Source organism: Drosophila nasuta, chromosome 3 (genome assembly GCF_023558535.2).
Source record: "Drosophila nasuta strain 15112-1781.00 chromosome 3, ASM2355853v1, whole genome shotgun sequence".
NCBI lineage: Eukaryota > Metazoa > Arthropoda > Insecta > Diptera > Drosophilidae > Drosophila > Drosophila nasuta.
In genome coordinates this window covers 52,271,904-52,287,088 of record NC_083457.1, presented here as the reverse complement: position 1 = coordinate 52,287,088, position 15,185 = coordinate 52,271,904, and the positions used below count along the sequence as shown (strand labels likewise).

At 39.5% G+C, this 15,185-nt stretch overlaps 1 protein-coding gene across 1 annotated transcript; it reads right to left on the bottom strand.

Moving 5' to 3' along the window:
• Positions 1–310: 310 nt before the first annotated feature.
• On the bottom strand, positions 311–9,050 carry LOC132792829 (methylcytosine dioxygenase TET). Its single transcript, XM_060802326.1, has 2 exons — positions 8,717–9,050; positions 311–2,156 (listed from the first exon to the last, which is right to left on the bottom strand). Exon 2 carries the CDS (start codon positions 2,052–2,054, stop codon positions 441–443), a length of 1,614 nt encoding a protein of 537 aa, XP_060658309.1. The 5' UTR covers positions 2,055–2,156; positions 8,717–9,050; the 3' UTR covers positions 311–440.
• Between the last annotated feature and the right edge of the window lie 6,135 nt (positions 9,051–15,185).

Here is a 15,185-nt window from a genome sequence, read left to right as displayed (position 1 = left end):
GTAATAAGCGCAGCAATGGCGTTGCCAGATTGGCGCATGAATTAAATAGTTACCGTTTTGGTTCTGTATTTTACTGAAAATACGTTACTTATTTCGTTGTCCATTAAAATATATAAAAAAAGTTTATTAGTGCCTTTTAAATGAATACTTAACTGCTTAACAAATATAGTTAATAAGGCTACAGTTTTAAGAGCTGGGATTATGGAGAACAAAGAATAATTTCCGTTGTCCCTTCCCAAGTAAAAAACGTTATTTTCAAATAAATTATAATTTTTATTTTAATCTCATAGTTGAAAACGAAATGGCCACAGTGTTTTGTGGGTTACTTAAATTAATGGAAAGACAAATTAATAATACTAGTTCAGTAATTGGCTAATTTCATATGTACACTGTTCATCACATTTGTGTTTTGTTTTGTTTTGTAGATATATTATTTAAATTTAACCCTCAATAAGCGTGGACTTGTCGCCCTTGCGCAGCACCAACTCCAGCTGCGACAGCAAGCCAATGGCACGGAAGTTCTCCTTGAAGAGCACAAAATCCTCCAGTGGCTTCAAGTACTCCAAAGCCTGAGTGTAGCTGTCCAGCTCCTTGAGAACATGGGCCAATGCATTTGCTCCTCCTGCATCTGGTTCCGGTGACGATGTGTGTCCATTTGTTTGACTGCTAATCTTCTTGGGCGACGCTGGCACAGATGCTGGCGATGTGACTGTTGCGGGCGGACTTATGGCTTTAATGGAGAGCACTGGCGTTGATTTGCCGCTGCTGGTGCAATCGATTGTTGTCTTGGGAGCATTCTCCTTGCTGCTGGCGCTGTCACGTCCACTCACTCCTCCATTGCTATTATTATTCTGCTCCTTGGGACTTGGCGTGCGTTGTTGTTGCTGATGCTCCAGTTGCGTGGATTCAGCCAAGGGCGGCGGCGACTCTCGCACATTGTTGATTTCCTGCACTTCGTCGTCGACGGCAGCTGCTGGCGATTCTAGCTTGGGACGCTTGGCCAGCTGCACAGGTCGGAAGGGACTGACGGGCTGTTGCAGAGCATTGGGCGGCAACTGAGGTTGGAAGGGTTCGCGGGGTTGTGAACCGGGCACCGGGAATTGCGCCTGCAACTGTTGCTGCTGTTGTTGCATCTGCTGCTGCAGCTGACGTTCGAAATAGAAATCGTTGAGGCTGCTGAAGCCAGCATGAGGATGCGGATGAGGATGTGGATGCGGCAGCCCATGTCCTGGAAAAGGCGGCCAGGCGGGATTCATTTGATGCTGTTGTTGTTGCTGCTGCTGTTGCAAGTGTTGCTGCTGCAGCGCGTAATGTTGCTGCTGCTGCTGCTCCTGATAGCTCTGCTCTTTAATGTCCATGCTGTCGTCATCCTCCTCGTATTCACCATACTGCTGCATATAGTTCATATACTGCTCCGGCATCTCCTCCAGCTTCGCCACACGCTCTGCGCTCGCTGGTGGGAACAAATGTTGCAAGTCCTGCACAATATCCGGTATCCAGAGCGATGTGCCCATCGGCTTCAACTGATTGGTGGCCAGCTTCTGAGCGAATCCCTGCAGATGCGTCTCCCGAAAGCGATTCAACCAACGATTGTCCGCTATAAACGATGTGCTGCCGATCACTTGGCGTGTATTCTCCGCCTTATCCTTGATCATGCCGTGCGTGATGCTTCCACGCAGCTGAGGATTGATATTGGCACGCACCAGCCACTCATAGACGACGGCATTGATGTACGCACATTTGCGACTCCGTTCGATCTCCTCCACCATTGCCTGTTGCTCCACTGCCTCCAGATTCGAGGGCACTTCCAGACGCAACGTGGGCAACGCATTCGACTGTAGACGGCGGCCTCCCAGAACACTGGGATCAAAGTGCAGGGCACAGACGACGGGCTTCTTGAAGGGAATGATGCGACGCAGCGAGGCGTGGCACGCCTCTTTCCAGAGTTTGTGAAACGGATTGTCGGGGCGAGGGAAGGCGAAGAACTGCATGCTGGGGTGTTGCCGCGAGTTTGAAAGGCATCCAATGATGCAGCAGCGCCGTATGGTCGGCATCACAACTGAATTATTAACGCCCCGAATTGTAGCTCAAGTCCTGTTGGCGTTGCAAAGCGAACGCCAAAACCGTTTAGAACATAAACAATAAAATAAAGACAACTGCAAGTAGAGAACATAAAAAATGGATTATTAGTTAAAGTTATTGAACAAATTTATTAATAAAGGAGCCCAATAATTTTATTTGCGCATTTGGCTTGGCAAATTGTCAAATTGTCTGTTTCTTCTTTGTTTGCATTTGCTTTGAATATCCCTATGTTTAACAGGTGGCCATCTGGCAACGCTTTATGCAACAAGTGCTGAGTGCAATTTTATAATTGAAATAAAAGTGCCCTGTGCGTATTTATTGTTGTTGAAATTAATTACAATTATTAGAAAAGTTTAATTAACGTGGTGGAGAGAACGCTATTTTATATATGTATATATGCATGCAAAATTGTCTTCTTCTTTTTATGTTTGCTTTCACTGTCGTTGTCCTTGGCTTTCCTTCGAATTCCGCCGCTTTTTTCAGCCTAATGTCTGGCAACTCAGGCTAGCGCAACAAGTGCTCAGAACAATTTTGGCGGTTGCGTTGCAATTTTCACTTGCAATTTCGAATTAAAATTAACGTGTCCCGCGCGTCTTTTTTGTTGGTTTTGTTTTAGTTAATTTATATTGGCACATATATGCTGTGTTTGTGATGTGATTTATGCTCAAAATTGATAAGCTATTGAATATAGCAAAAAATTAGTGCGTGGTGCTCCATTTTTTTGTAGCTTGTGTGTGTGTGTGAAATGTAATGCTCCATTTTTAAATTAACGCGTCGTTATGTGCATATTTTTTGTTGTTTTTGTTTAAGTTTATTTATGTTAGCACAAATGTGATGTGTTTGTGCTGTGATTTGTGTTCAAAATTGTCAAGCTATTGAATATAGCAAAATATAGTGCTTGGTGCTCCAATTATTTGTGGCATGTGTGTGTTAGTGTATGTGTAAAAAAGTGGCGCTTCATATAAATGAGTATTCCTAATATGGAATGCAAAGAAGTCTAAGTCCAATAGTAAAAGGTAAGTTGCTAATTAATGTCGTTAATGTTTATAAAAGTGTAAGCTATAAAGCTGCTCAATTGTAAATAATTTTTCTCTTGTCCGTTACTTGTGAATTTAGTTGCATTACAATTTTCTGCAGTCCGGCAACTCTCATGCTAATAGCAACAAGTGTTTTGCTCAGAACACCAATTAGGTTAATAAATTGCCGGCACTTGGATCTAAATTTATAATATATATGTACGATTTGCAGTATTACCCTATGTTTTAAGTTAAGATTTACTATTAATTTGTTAATTACGTGTCGTGTTGAAAGGACATTTTTCCATTTGTCGTTCCATAAACACTCTGTGATTTACACATATACATGTACATATCTACATGTATGTAAGTATGTAGGTAATACATAGATCAGTGTGTACATTTAAAAAAATTCAACAAAATTGCCTATTGCAATGTGTACATATATTAATTTGAAGTACAACGCAGCCGTTAGGCAGCGCATTCAAAATGGCGTCTATCGATAACGATCTTTAATATTCCATGTCTTTCGTCTTTTGCTTTGAACTTTGCCGCTGCCTTTGCTATTGGCAACAAGTGTATATAATGTGGCTGAAGATTTTTCTCAAACGCACAAATTTAATCAAAATGCAATGCGCAACTTGAGCGAAAAAATGGGAGTTTTAATCAAATATGTATGAGCATAAATAAGTATTGCTTTAAAGGCGTAATTTGTAAATCTAATTGATACTTTAAAGCTGCCGCCACTTGAGAGTGTGTGTGAGAGAGAACGCAAGCATAAGACTATTTAAGAGTTCTAGAGTGAACTTTAAGTTTAAGAATTTCAATAATCCCTTTGCAAAAGTTTTGAATATAAAGAAAAAAAGGAAACTTGTTTGTTTCAAAAACTTTTCGTGCATCGAAATCAAACTATGCAAAACTGTTCGAAAGTAACAAATAAGTCAAGCTATGAGTAACAAACAACTTTAATAATTATAAACCATACAAGGTATAAATTACAAGTTCTATACTTATTCGGGGGACTCACGAGAAACACGTGTAATTAAAAATCTTGTTTTTCAATATCTACATGACTAAGATCAAACTTCCCCAGCAGGACAAAAATCAATGATGAAATTATATAGAAATCTATGAGCAAGCATTTGGAGAGTCAGCGTTTTTTTAGGGCCCCGACCAAATAAATGACGCATAATATTGAACGAGTATTTCGATTATAGATTATATACCTCAATGTATTGCATCTGTGTTTATAATAGCTTTGACCTCGGTCTTTGGAAAAATACCATCACACACATACACATACACACACACACACACGCACGGAAGAGATACATATTTATATGATGGGTACTTCAGAAAGTTGGAATTATAGCGAGCGAGCGTCATATGCTCGCTATAAGATACAGAGCTACAAATGAATCAAACACACACACACACATACAGCGAAGACTCGCACAATTATATACTTATAAAACTGTTGATAAATTTCGAAGCGCTCGAGCTGAGCCAACGATGCGTACGCCTTCAGAAATCGATACGTTTTCCAGTCCCAGTCCACAGCCCCCCAAAACCAGAACCAGTCGGATGTCGAACGCTCCATTATGGGAGCACCCAAGCTCCCATACCCATATCTGTGACTGTACACACACACATACACAGACAATAAAGAAATCGAAAGAGCAAGAGAGATAGGAGACAGCGAGAGCAAGAGCGACAGAGCGATACAGCTAAAGATACAAATATGTTATATACAGATAGCTCCGATGCTGCTTCGGTTGTTGCTAGCAGCATCAGCACTTGACTAAAGTGAACGACTTGGCCATGCCTTCGCCGCCTCCGCCTCCGCCTTTGCCTCCTCCAGATTGAGGGTAATACTCTGCTGAGTCATTGCTCGGAGTCTGGCCGATGGATGGTATCGAGCAACCCACCTGACTGACTAACTTGACTGACTCACCTCAGAGAGCGCCAGCCGGTCTTTTGGATTAATTTAGCAAAAATACAGAAACAAAATCAAATAATAAAAACGCGGTGTAAGATGACTTAATACCTGAAGCAATGTCCGTTTTCTCTTGAAAAATCGGTTGCAAGATTGCGACTTTACGAACAAACTGGAATCGAATCGAGTCGTGTTACCAATCCCTTCTCCCCCCGCTTCCTCCGTTTTACACAGTAGGTCATTAGCTGCTATCTCTTGGCTGTGTGTTGGCATGGATTTACGGAATTGGGTTTTATCTTTCAGTTTGGCATGTCAGCCGAGCTTAGGGGTTGCTTCTCCTCCCAGCTGTTTCATTTTACTTTTGGCATAAAACTTTGTCTTTCTCTCTGTGTGTGTGTGTGTGTGTGTCGGAAACTTGCTTGGCAGCAAAAGTTTCATAGCCCAAAAAACCCTTCCAACACACAACGCATCTTGAAGATACTCGCAGCCCAGCGCGCACCTTGACATAAAACGAAACGAAGCATTTCAACTTCGTCTATGCTTCGTGTTCATCCACACGCACACACACACAAAGACACATTTAGAGGGACAGACAGACGGACGGACAGACGGAGAAACTTGTAGTCGAGTGCACTACACCATCAATTCCAATTCAAATCTCCCCTGACTGACTTGCTTTATAAATGGTTTTATATTTCCTTTTATGTCGTCGCTCAGCTCTATCTCTATATACATTGGGATGGCAATCGTAGCTCGGGCTCCCGAGTCTCGGTCTCCATCTCGGTCTCTGTCTCGGAAATGTTGTTGGGTTGTATTTTAGTATGAGGAATATACACATCTTTCAGTTCAGTTCAGCTCAGCTCAGTTCAGTTGAGTTCAGTTCATCTCAGTTCAGCTCACAGTTGAGCGTTTACGCTGGCTATGCTCTGTCTTGCTCTGCTCTGCTTTATTTTTGCTTTTGCCTTCTTTTGCCATTGCCTTTCTTTCCCTAATATCGATTGGCACTTTATCTTAATCGCCTCGAGTCGTCGTCAGTCGTCAGGCGTCTCCCTCGAAGTCTGCCCTTCCCTCCAATAAACATATACCATATATATATATAGATATTTATATAGAGTCACCCTACTTGGCGGCTGCTGCTGCTTTTGGTTGCCTTGGGATTGCGACTTCGTGAAATTTTCGTGCATCGTCATCATCATCATCATCATCATCATCGTTATCTTCATCTTGCCTCCAGTCTCAGTCTCAGCCTCAGCCTCAGTCTCAGTCCCTACCACAGTCTTAGGCGCCTCAGTCTTTGTCGTTGAGGTTCCCCCTTTTTATTTGTGTATAGTATCTTGATATCTCCCTATCTCGGCACATATATCTTCCATGTGTCTATGCCTATTGTTTAACTAGTTCTTGTTTCTCGTTTTTTACCTACAATTCGTACAACTTTGTCTCGATTCGAATTCAAGTATGACATGCATTAACATTCCCCAGTTTCAATTTCTGTTCCAATTTCAATTCCAGTTCCAGTTTCCTCTCTATTTTATCTGTTGTGTGCCTCTTCCACTCTTCTGGCATCTTTCGCGATTCTCAGGCAGTCTTTATTATCTTTTAAGATTGATTTTCCTCTATAGCTCAAGTTATTTATGTCGCATCCGTTAATCGTGTATTCGTTTTGACCTTTGCCGTCCATGTTTTAGGTTTGTTTGGACACCCATTTGGATTTTTGTTGAATTTTCTATTATTAAACGAGGGTGAATCGTGCAGTAAATAGGATTTTCTTGGCATTTCTTATTTTTTTTAATACACTAATCAAACGTTAGTCTTAGTCTTTTCTGCAATTTGCGGTGGTGGATTGACGACAGCTATTTTTCTTTATGTCTATGGAGACGAGGGTGGCTTAAGATATATTTCTGTATGATTTATGATGAACAGACATAATTGATTGGTTCTTAGACGTTGTTTTGGGGGTTGCTTTAGATGCGTTTAGTTTTCCATAAATTTAAAATTTACCTTTTTCTTTGATGTTCATATTATTATTTAACTAAGGGATGATCAAATAGATGTCTTTAATGTTTTATTTTCTTTCAAATTTTAAATTTTAACAAGCAAGCTGCAGTCTTCTTGACTGTAATAGACCCTTTGTTTTTAAGTCTTGAATTGTTTATTGTATATTTTAAAAGTGGAATATTCATTTTCATACCAATGAAATAAAAATTCTGTATCCCTGAATATTTGAGTGCTCTTTGCCATTTTTAGAACTTGGCGGATATTTTGGATTTGTGACAAGATATAAAATATTCAAAATAAACTCTTTTCAGGTTGTTGTTCTAATAATAATGTTACTAATTCAAATTAAATACACTTTAAGTAGTCTGAGATGTTTCCTGTTAAGTACTTTTTAATTTCTACACTCTTAACAGACTCTTTTTTACATTTGAAGAAAGGGTCTAAAAAATCTAATACTAATATGTATTATTATTTAATATTCAATATATTAAACTTTCTTACATAATTTTTTGTAAAATTTTATATATTGAAAGATTATGCGATTGTATTGTTTTTCAAAGTGCTAAAAACTAGCTAAATTATGGTTCTTGTGAAGTACATTTTGATTTCGATAAACTTAACAAACTATTTTTTACTTTTTTTTTTAAGAAAGGGTCTAAAAATCTAAGACTTTTTTTTACGTACGTTATTTAATATTCAATATATTGCTCTTTCTGCTCTAACAAACACTTTGTCTACCTTTTTATTTATACGATTGTATTGTATATCAAAAAGCTATAAAAAATGGTTAAACTATTAATGAATGAGCTTGACATTTTGGCATTAAACCTAGGAAAATTTTGCAAACAAGTTTAAGCATTTAAAATGAATGAGTTTGTATATTTCTTAATAAATGTGTTTCGGTAAAATAATTCAAATTAAAGTTCTAATAATTTTTACCAGAAACTCCAGAACTTAAGCTCTCTAGAGATTGCTTCCTTATTTGAGTGCCAGATTCAATGAAGTTATCAAACCACCCTAGTCAATCAATGCTGTAGAATGTTATAGTCATTTATCAATCTATAATTCTGCTGAATAATGCATCTTTGTTGTTCATCCCAACAATTTGAATTCCCCAAGGATTCACTTGACACTCTTGCCACTTGTTTAGTTGTCCTTCGATTGTGTAGTATATTGGAAAACAGTTTTGCACTCGGGACAATGTCAATGTCCTGTTGTCACAGGCAGTCAGGCATTCAGGCATTCAGCCCAAAAACACAGTAACACAGTCACAGAAAATGGGGGGACCAGAAAAAGCAAAATAAAAACAATACACAAAGGCCGCAGCCAAAACAAAAAGGCAGTCGACGTCGACGTTCGCTGCCTCAGTCTCAGTCGCTGTCTCAGTCGCAGTCGACGTGATGTCTGGCACATTCAAAACAAAAACAAAAGCACGCGGTGCCTGCAAACATTTTTTTAAATAGCGGACAGACCGAAGAGAGACACCAAGAAACCAACAAACAAACAAACAAACAAACACTTGCTGCTTGCCACCGCGTGTGGCGCATGCAAATAATGAAGCCGAAGCCGAAGCTGCGAAGGCGACAACGAAGCGCCGCTTTTTTTAATTGCAAGCAAAACAAACACAACAACAAACGTCTCAAGACCCCGTTTTGTTTACATCACACATACGCAGCGTGGTACTCACTTTGTATTATTTTTATTTTTGGCAGAGTGTAAGCCGTATCCAGCACTCTTTTTTTGTTGTTGTTATTATATTTAGATGACTATATAAGTTGTCTTGATTGAAATCAAATCGAAACGTATCGAAATGTTTGCTGTTCACCAAAATGCACGAATCGAATGCGATTAGAGATATGGAAAAAAAAAGAGAAGTCTGCGCTGCGAGAACCGCTTCGAACGAACGTTCAGCACAAAGTGAAATATACGAAACTAGCGACAACAGCGACAACGTAGAGCCAAGCAAGCATCGAGCGACCGACGCGACCAACCAACCGACCCGACCGACTCGTTTTTCCCATCTATAGGAAATATTTAATCCCAAACAAGCCAAGCCAAACCAAACCAAAACCTAAAACCAACCGAGCAAGCAGCGCAAAAGACAAGCCAAGGCGAATGTGAATGTGAATGCGGATGGATGTGTGGCAAGCAGGCAGGCAAGGCATGCGGCAAGGACGGGCAGAATACCTCTTGACGTCGACGTCAACGTCAACGTCGCAGCGAGCGTCGCCGCCAGCGTCAGACGTGTAAAGTAAATACGCTACTGAGACAATAACAAAGCGCACAAAAAACCGAACCGAACTCAACTGAACTGAACTGAACGGAACTGAACAGACTGTCAGGCAGTCAGGCAGTCACTTCGACAGTCAGTCAGTCAGCTTCACGAGGCACGAACAAAAAACCCGAAGTTTAGCCGATGTTTGGGGTGTTTTTCACATCGACATCGTCATCGTCATCGTCGTCGTCGTGTTTTGGGGGCCCTTCAGCTGTTGTGGCCCCCAAACCAAATTCCAGGCAGCGCTACTGCCTTTCATTCTCTGCTCGTTGTGCTTCGGGTTCGTGTATATATATATATAATATATATATCGTATAGCGTAGTAGCGTGTGTTGCTCTGATTTGAGGACTAGGGAGACGTAACGCCCGCCAGACAAAAAGTACTTTTCTCTATTTTAATGCTACATGACTGTGAGTGAGCGTATAAATCTGTGTGTGTGTGTGTGTGTGTGATAATACTGCTTATATATCGTAAATATATTTTATATACGGCTTTATAGCCTTTATGTACACCGACACACACACACTCATACCATTTTAGGGTATTATTTACACTTTTTTATCGCCATGCGTCATATGTGTGGATTGAACCCTTATTGATTTTGCACTGGGCCGTTGAAAACTCATCCTTACCTTTCTCGACTCGACTCAGGTAACTCGACTCGCCGTTGAGCTAGATGAAAATGAAAAACGATCTGCACCTTAGGCTATAGAATTCGATTGGCTGCTGACGGTTTTGCGTAATACTTTACGATCTAAGATCTCAGATAATTAGCACCGTCTCTCATATTGTACAAATATCAGAGCAACTACAACCAACATTATATATGGCAAGCAAAACGAGTTTTGTTCATTTTTCGGCCCACGTTATTATCTTTTGCTCAGTTCCCAGGTCATTATTATATTTTGTACATATCCGTTGAGCGAAATGCCAATGCGGAATACTTCAAGATATGTGTATAAACAGAGCACACAACACAATTTCAATCCATTCTACGCCAACATCTTTTCTTAATACACAAGCAAACACACACACATACACACATATACAGCTAGCTATATACTTGGAGCTATCTAAAAGATGCTGGGAAGTTGATAGCATTGCGATGTGTGTATATCTGTAAGTTGAAGTATTGCTGGGTTTGAGTTGCCAGCAGTTCGGCTTTTGGGTTTGAGTTTGGGTTTGGGTTTGAGTTTCGTTCGCACGAATAACAAGAACGCCAACAGCAGCAGCAGAGCATAAAGTAAACTATAAACGTGTTGTAGTTAAACCCATTATAGTTGTAGTTGTGGGTCGCCTCGAAGCAATTTGATGGATTAGTTTTAATGCGAGACTCTCAAGAGCTCTGAGCTGAAGCTGAACTGTAGCTGTAGCAAAACAACATCATAGAAATGGGTAACGCTCACCCATTTTTGGGGCTGCTGTTCGGGGTTTGCTTCGGTTGAATTCGGTTCGGTTCGTTTCGGGTTTTTCGGATTCGGATTCGATGAAATTGAGATTGGGTTTGAAATTGGAATTGGATGGATGGATGGGTTTGTTATGTTTTTGTGTATGCTTTATGTTATATTATTGGTTTTGGTGGTTGCAAAAAGTATGCGATATGAATTGTATATATACTCGTATAACACGCATTATAGCAAAGGTAGGAAAAACCACACACGCACACAGCATCCCAGAGCTGTGTGGGTGGTGAGGTGTTTTCAGTTTCCAGTGCTTCAAGATGACGATGACGATGACTCGACATTAATATACATTATATTATATTTTGTGTGCTGTGCTATCGACTGACCAGCAAAAGTTTTCAAATGCTTTTCGGTTGTCCGGTTTTCTCGAGGGAGATGTGTGTGGGTGGAGGGAGGGGGGAAGCTTTAAGCCCTTTGGCAACCTTTGGAAAACGAGCTGAGGCAAACGAGCGAAGAAAATGACCTTTCCCTTTGCGTTTTACACGAAAAACCGAATGATTACGACGAGAGCATGAAACACAATCGCACTCACACACACATACATTTATAAATGATTGTACACTCACACACACACACATACTGACAAGTGAGACTCCTTGATAAAAGCTCATCTATTATGACCTTTTTCTACAGAGCGGGGATTTAGCCATAGAATTTATTATGGTCATGTATTATATTGAACAGAAAACCCTGTTGAACAAATCCCGCATATCCACCCTCACCCACCCGCCCGCCGCCTCGCACTTTGCATCAACTAAAAGTTGTGAATGTCCTCGACGTTGTCCCTTTTCATGATGCCATATCCCTGACAGCGAGCGAGGAGCCAACGGCAAACTCAGAGACGATAGTATTTTTCCATTACCTTTTCTTTTTTCCTGTTTTTCCTGTTTTTTTGTGATTATGTTCCTGATTCCTTGCCCCGGTCCCATAGAGTCCCTCCACTACGGTTGAAGTTGAAGGTATCTCGACTCTCGTATCTCTCTCGGCATCTTTGCTCTCGCTTTTGTGCGTCCCTATAATCTATATGTTATGCCTGCAGCACACACACACACACACACGCACACTTTTCTCTATCTGTATGTTTGTATAGAATATATATATATATGTATGTATATATTTCTATATCTAGGTGTGTGTTGATATTTCTATGCGCTGACTGTCGCACCCAAAAGCACCATAGGGACCTGAATTTTTCCTCGTAATTTCCTTTGTGCTCCGCTTTTTGCTTTTTGCGCCTCAACCTCTAACTCAACCTCATTCTCATCCTCATCTATGGTCGATGACGACGACGATGGTGGCGATGCCCTCGTTGACTGCACAGCTAACTGCGCTGTTCGCGTCGCCGTCGGCGTCGCTGTCGGCGTCGGGTTCGTAATCCCAATTCCCTCGTCTCCTATGTATGTTCAATGCTGCTACGAGTTTATTGCCATTTCCATATCTGGGCTTTATATCTCTCTCTCGTGCTCCGTAGCTAGCTGTTGCTAGCTAAACTGTATTCTGTATTCAGTATTCTGGGCTGTCTTTTGCCATTCGATTTTGTTGCCCATCTTGTCGGGTCGTGTGCGCAGTTTCAATTCCAAAATACTTACACAGTTCAGACTATGTTGGAAAGCTGGAACTGGAAACTGGAAACTGGAACTGCAGACACGAATTCTGTATAAGCGACAGCAGATCATTGGAAAACCCGATCGACAGATTATAGGCTTTGAGTTGTAGTCTTTTCGTAATTGCTGTTGATCCTTCAGTTGGTGCTAATGTTGACTACTCTTCAATCATATTCCTGGAATAAGGGTTGATCACCTTATGACGTAGCAATTATGGGATTTCGGTTGAAGTCTTTTGTAATTGCTGTCGATCCTATCGATTCTTTGATTATGTACACTTCTTTTCTTCCATAATACTCAGCGAATGTTGATCAACCCTCATGACAAAGCAATTTGTATTGTGAATAATAATAGAGATGAATTTAGAGATTAACTTGGACTCGGCAATTGCTTGGAATCTTTATATATATAAGATATACATATTGTATTTGTAGTATCTGTAATTTGCGTCGTATTAAGTGGAAACTTAACCCTAAAAGTATAGTTGCTATTTTCAGAAATGGTTTATATAAGCAATAAGTTTATTTGGTATAACGACATTACTGTCCTGTTACGATTTTTCAGTTCAATATCAAACCTTCGAGGATACCTTCATTCATATCAAATTTTCTATACTACGTACATAGATTTAAAATAGCTACAATCTTAAGACTTTTCAGAATAATACAATGCATGGAGACGGAAATAAAATTGAATAAAATCATTAAAATAGCCAATGGCTTAGGTTTATTAATTATATATATATATATTAATTTATAATAGTTTACATTTTTATACCCGCTACCCATAGGGTAGAAGGGTATTATAACTTTGTGCCGGCAGGAAATGTATGTAACAGGTAGAACGAGGCATCTCCAACCCTATAAAGTATACATATACTTGATCAGCATCAACGCCGAGACAATCTAGCCATGTCCGTCTGTCCGTCTGTCAGTCTGTCCGTATGAAACACTGAATCTCAGAGACTATAAGAGATAGACATATAATTTTTCGACAGCATTTGTTATTTTTGCACGCAGATCAAGTTTGTTTCAAATTTTTGCCACGCCCACTTCCGCCACCGCAAATTAAGTAAATCGAATAACAAACGTAATTTTAAATATAGAGTTGCGAATTTTGGTATATACATTAATAATTATAGTAGTTATGATTCCTGAAAATTTGGTTGCGATCAGTGTAGCGGGTAAGCTTTCTTACTTGTTTTTATTAAATTAACAAGTCAGAAAGCTAGAGTCGAGCGTGCTCGACTGTGAGATACCCGTTACTCATTTTGAATAAAAGTAGAATAGTTTGGTAGTATGCTTTGATCATGCCAAATTAATATACCACAAAAATACCAAAATATATAATTGATATATTTATATAGTACTACATTCTAAATATACCATAGAGTATATAGCCATATAGAGTATATAGAGTATATTGCAGTACGTTGGCGCTCTTCCCTATACAAAAGAATATTTGAAATAAATTGTACAATTTTTATCTAATATCAACAAATTGTACAGGAATCAATAAAATTGTATGTACCAAAACTCACAATTCTTGCTTAAAAATTATGCCTCTTATTCAATTTTTGACGATTTGCAGGAGCGGAAGTGGGCGTGGCAAAAATTTGAATCAAACTTGATCTGCGTGCGGACTTAACAAGTTTTGTCGAAACAAAATTATAGTCTCTGAGATCCAGGTGTTCATAGGGATGGACAGACAGACAGACGGACATGACTAGATCGTCTCAGCTGTAGACGCTAATCAAGAATATATATACACTATAGGACTGGAGATGCTACCTCTTTCCTGTTACACACATTTCCTCACAAATTCATTATATATATGGGGTAGAAAATATTTAAATAGAAACTATAGTTGAAAATTTCTAAGTTCAATTTATTTATATTATTATTTTTTAGGGTTTGCAGCTTTTGAAAGGCGCAAAGTGGAAAACTTTTAATACATATATCCCAACTAAATATATTTGCTACAAAATGATTCCATTTATTATTATAAAAACAAGTTTTTTACAGTGTAACATGATCTCTTATATAGCAGCGGTAAAATCTTTGGGGTTCTCTTAGTGTCAGTGATGTCAGTTGTAAGTGATCAAAACAATACTAAATGAGTTGATTCGAATGAAAGTCTTGTGGTCATGAGGTCATTATAGGTGCTGATTAAATGACAATACAATGTAGCTTATTATCTATAATAATTCCCAGAATGGGAAATTTGTACAGAATTGAGGTTTTTAGAGGGAAATACGGAAATTAAACTAGGGAAATGAGCACTCGAATTGATGAATAATACGGCTAATAAAATAATATAATTCTATGCTGCCTGCACAAAAATCGTTAACTAATTCAACTGCAACACAACTGTACCTTGGGCAAAAAATGAAATCAAAACATGCATGCATAACATATGCACGTAATAATACCTTTGGAAAGGTGTGTATGTGTATCTATATATATAACGTATTTAGTATATTCATGTACTTGTATGTGGGCTTTTCCTAGACTCAAACCCAAATCGAAACCAAATGAAATCCAATACATACGAATGCCCAAAGACCATTTATATTTATAGCAGTGCTTTCATCTCTCCCGCCCCTTAAGAACAACGACAACGACGATGACGACGACGACGACGGTGATACTTACCGTCTTTTGCGGCCAGCCACATTCTCCTGCACGTTCTGCAAAACGGTTCCATAGCCAAACCCAAAACCCAAACCCAATCCCAAACCCAGTTCGCATGCACATCCTCTCGACATCTTTCTGTACAATAAAGATAGATTAGCATCTATCGAAAGCTGTGCC

Bases quoted from the DNA above. Each gene is read 5' to 3' on its own strand.
- LOC132792829 (XM_060802326.1), bottom strand. From the start codon at position 2,054: ATGCCGACCATACGGCGCTGCTGCATCATTGGATGCCTTTCAAACTCG.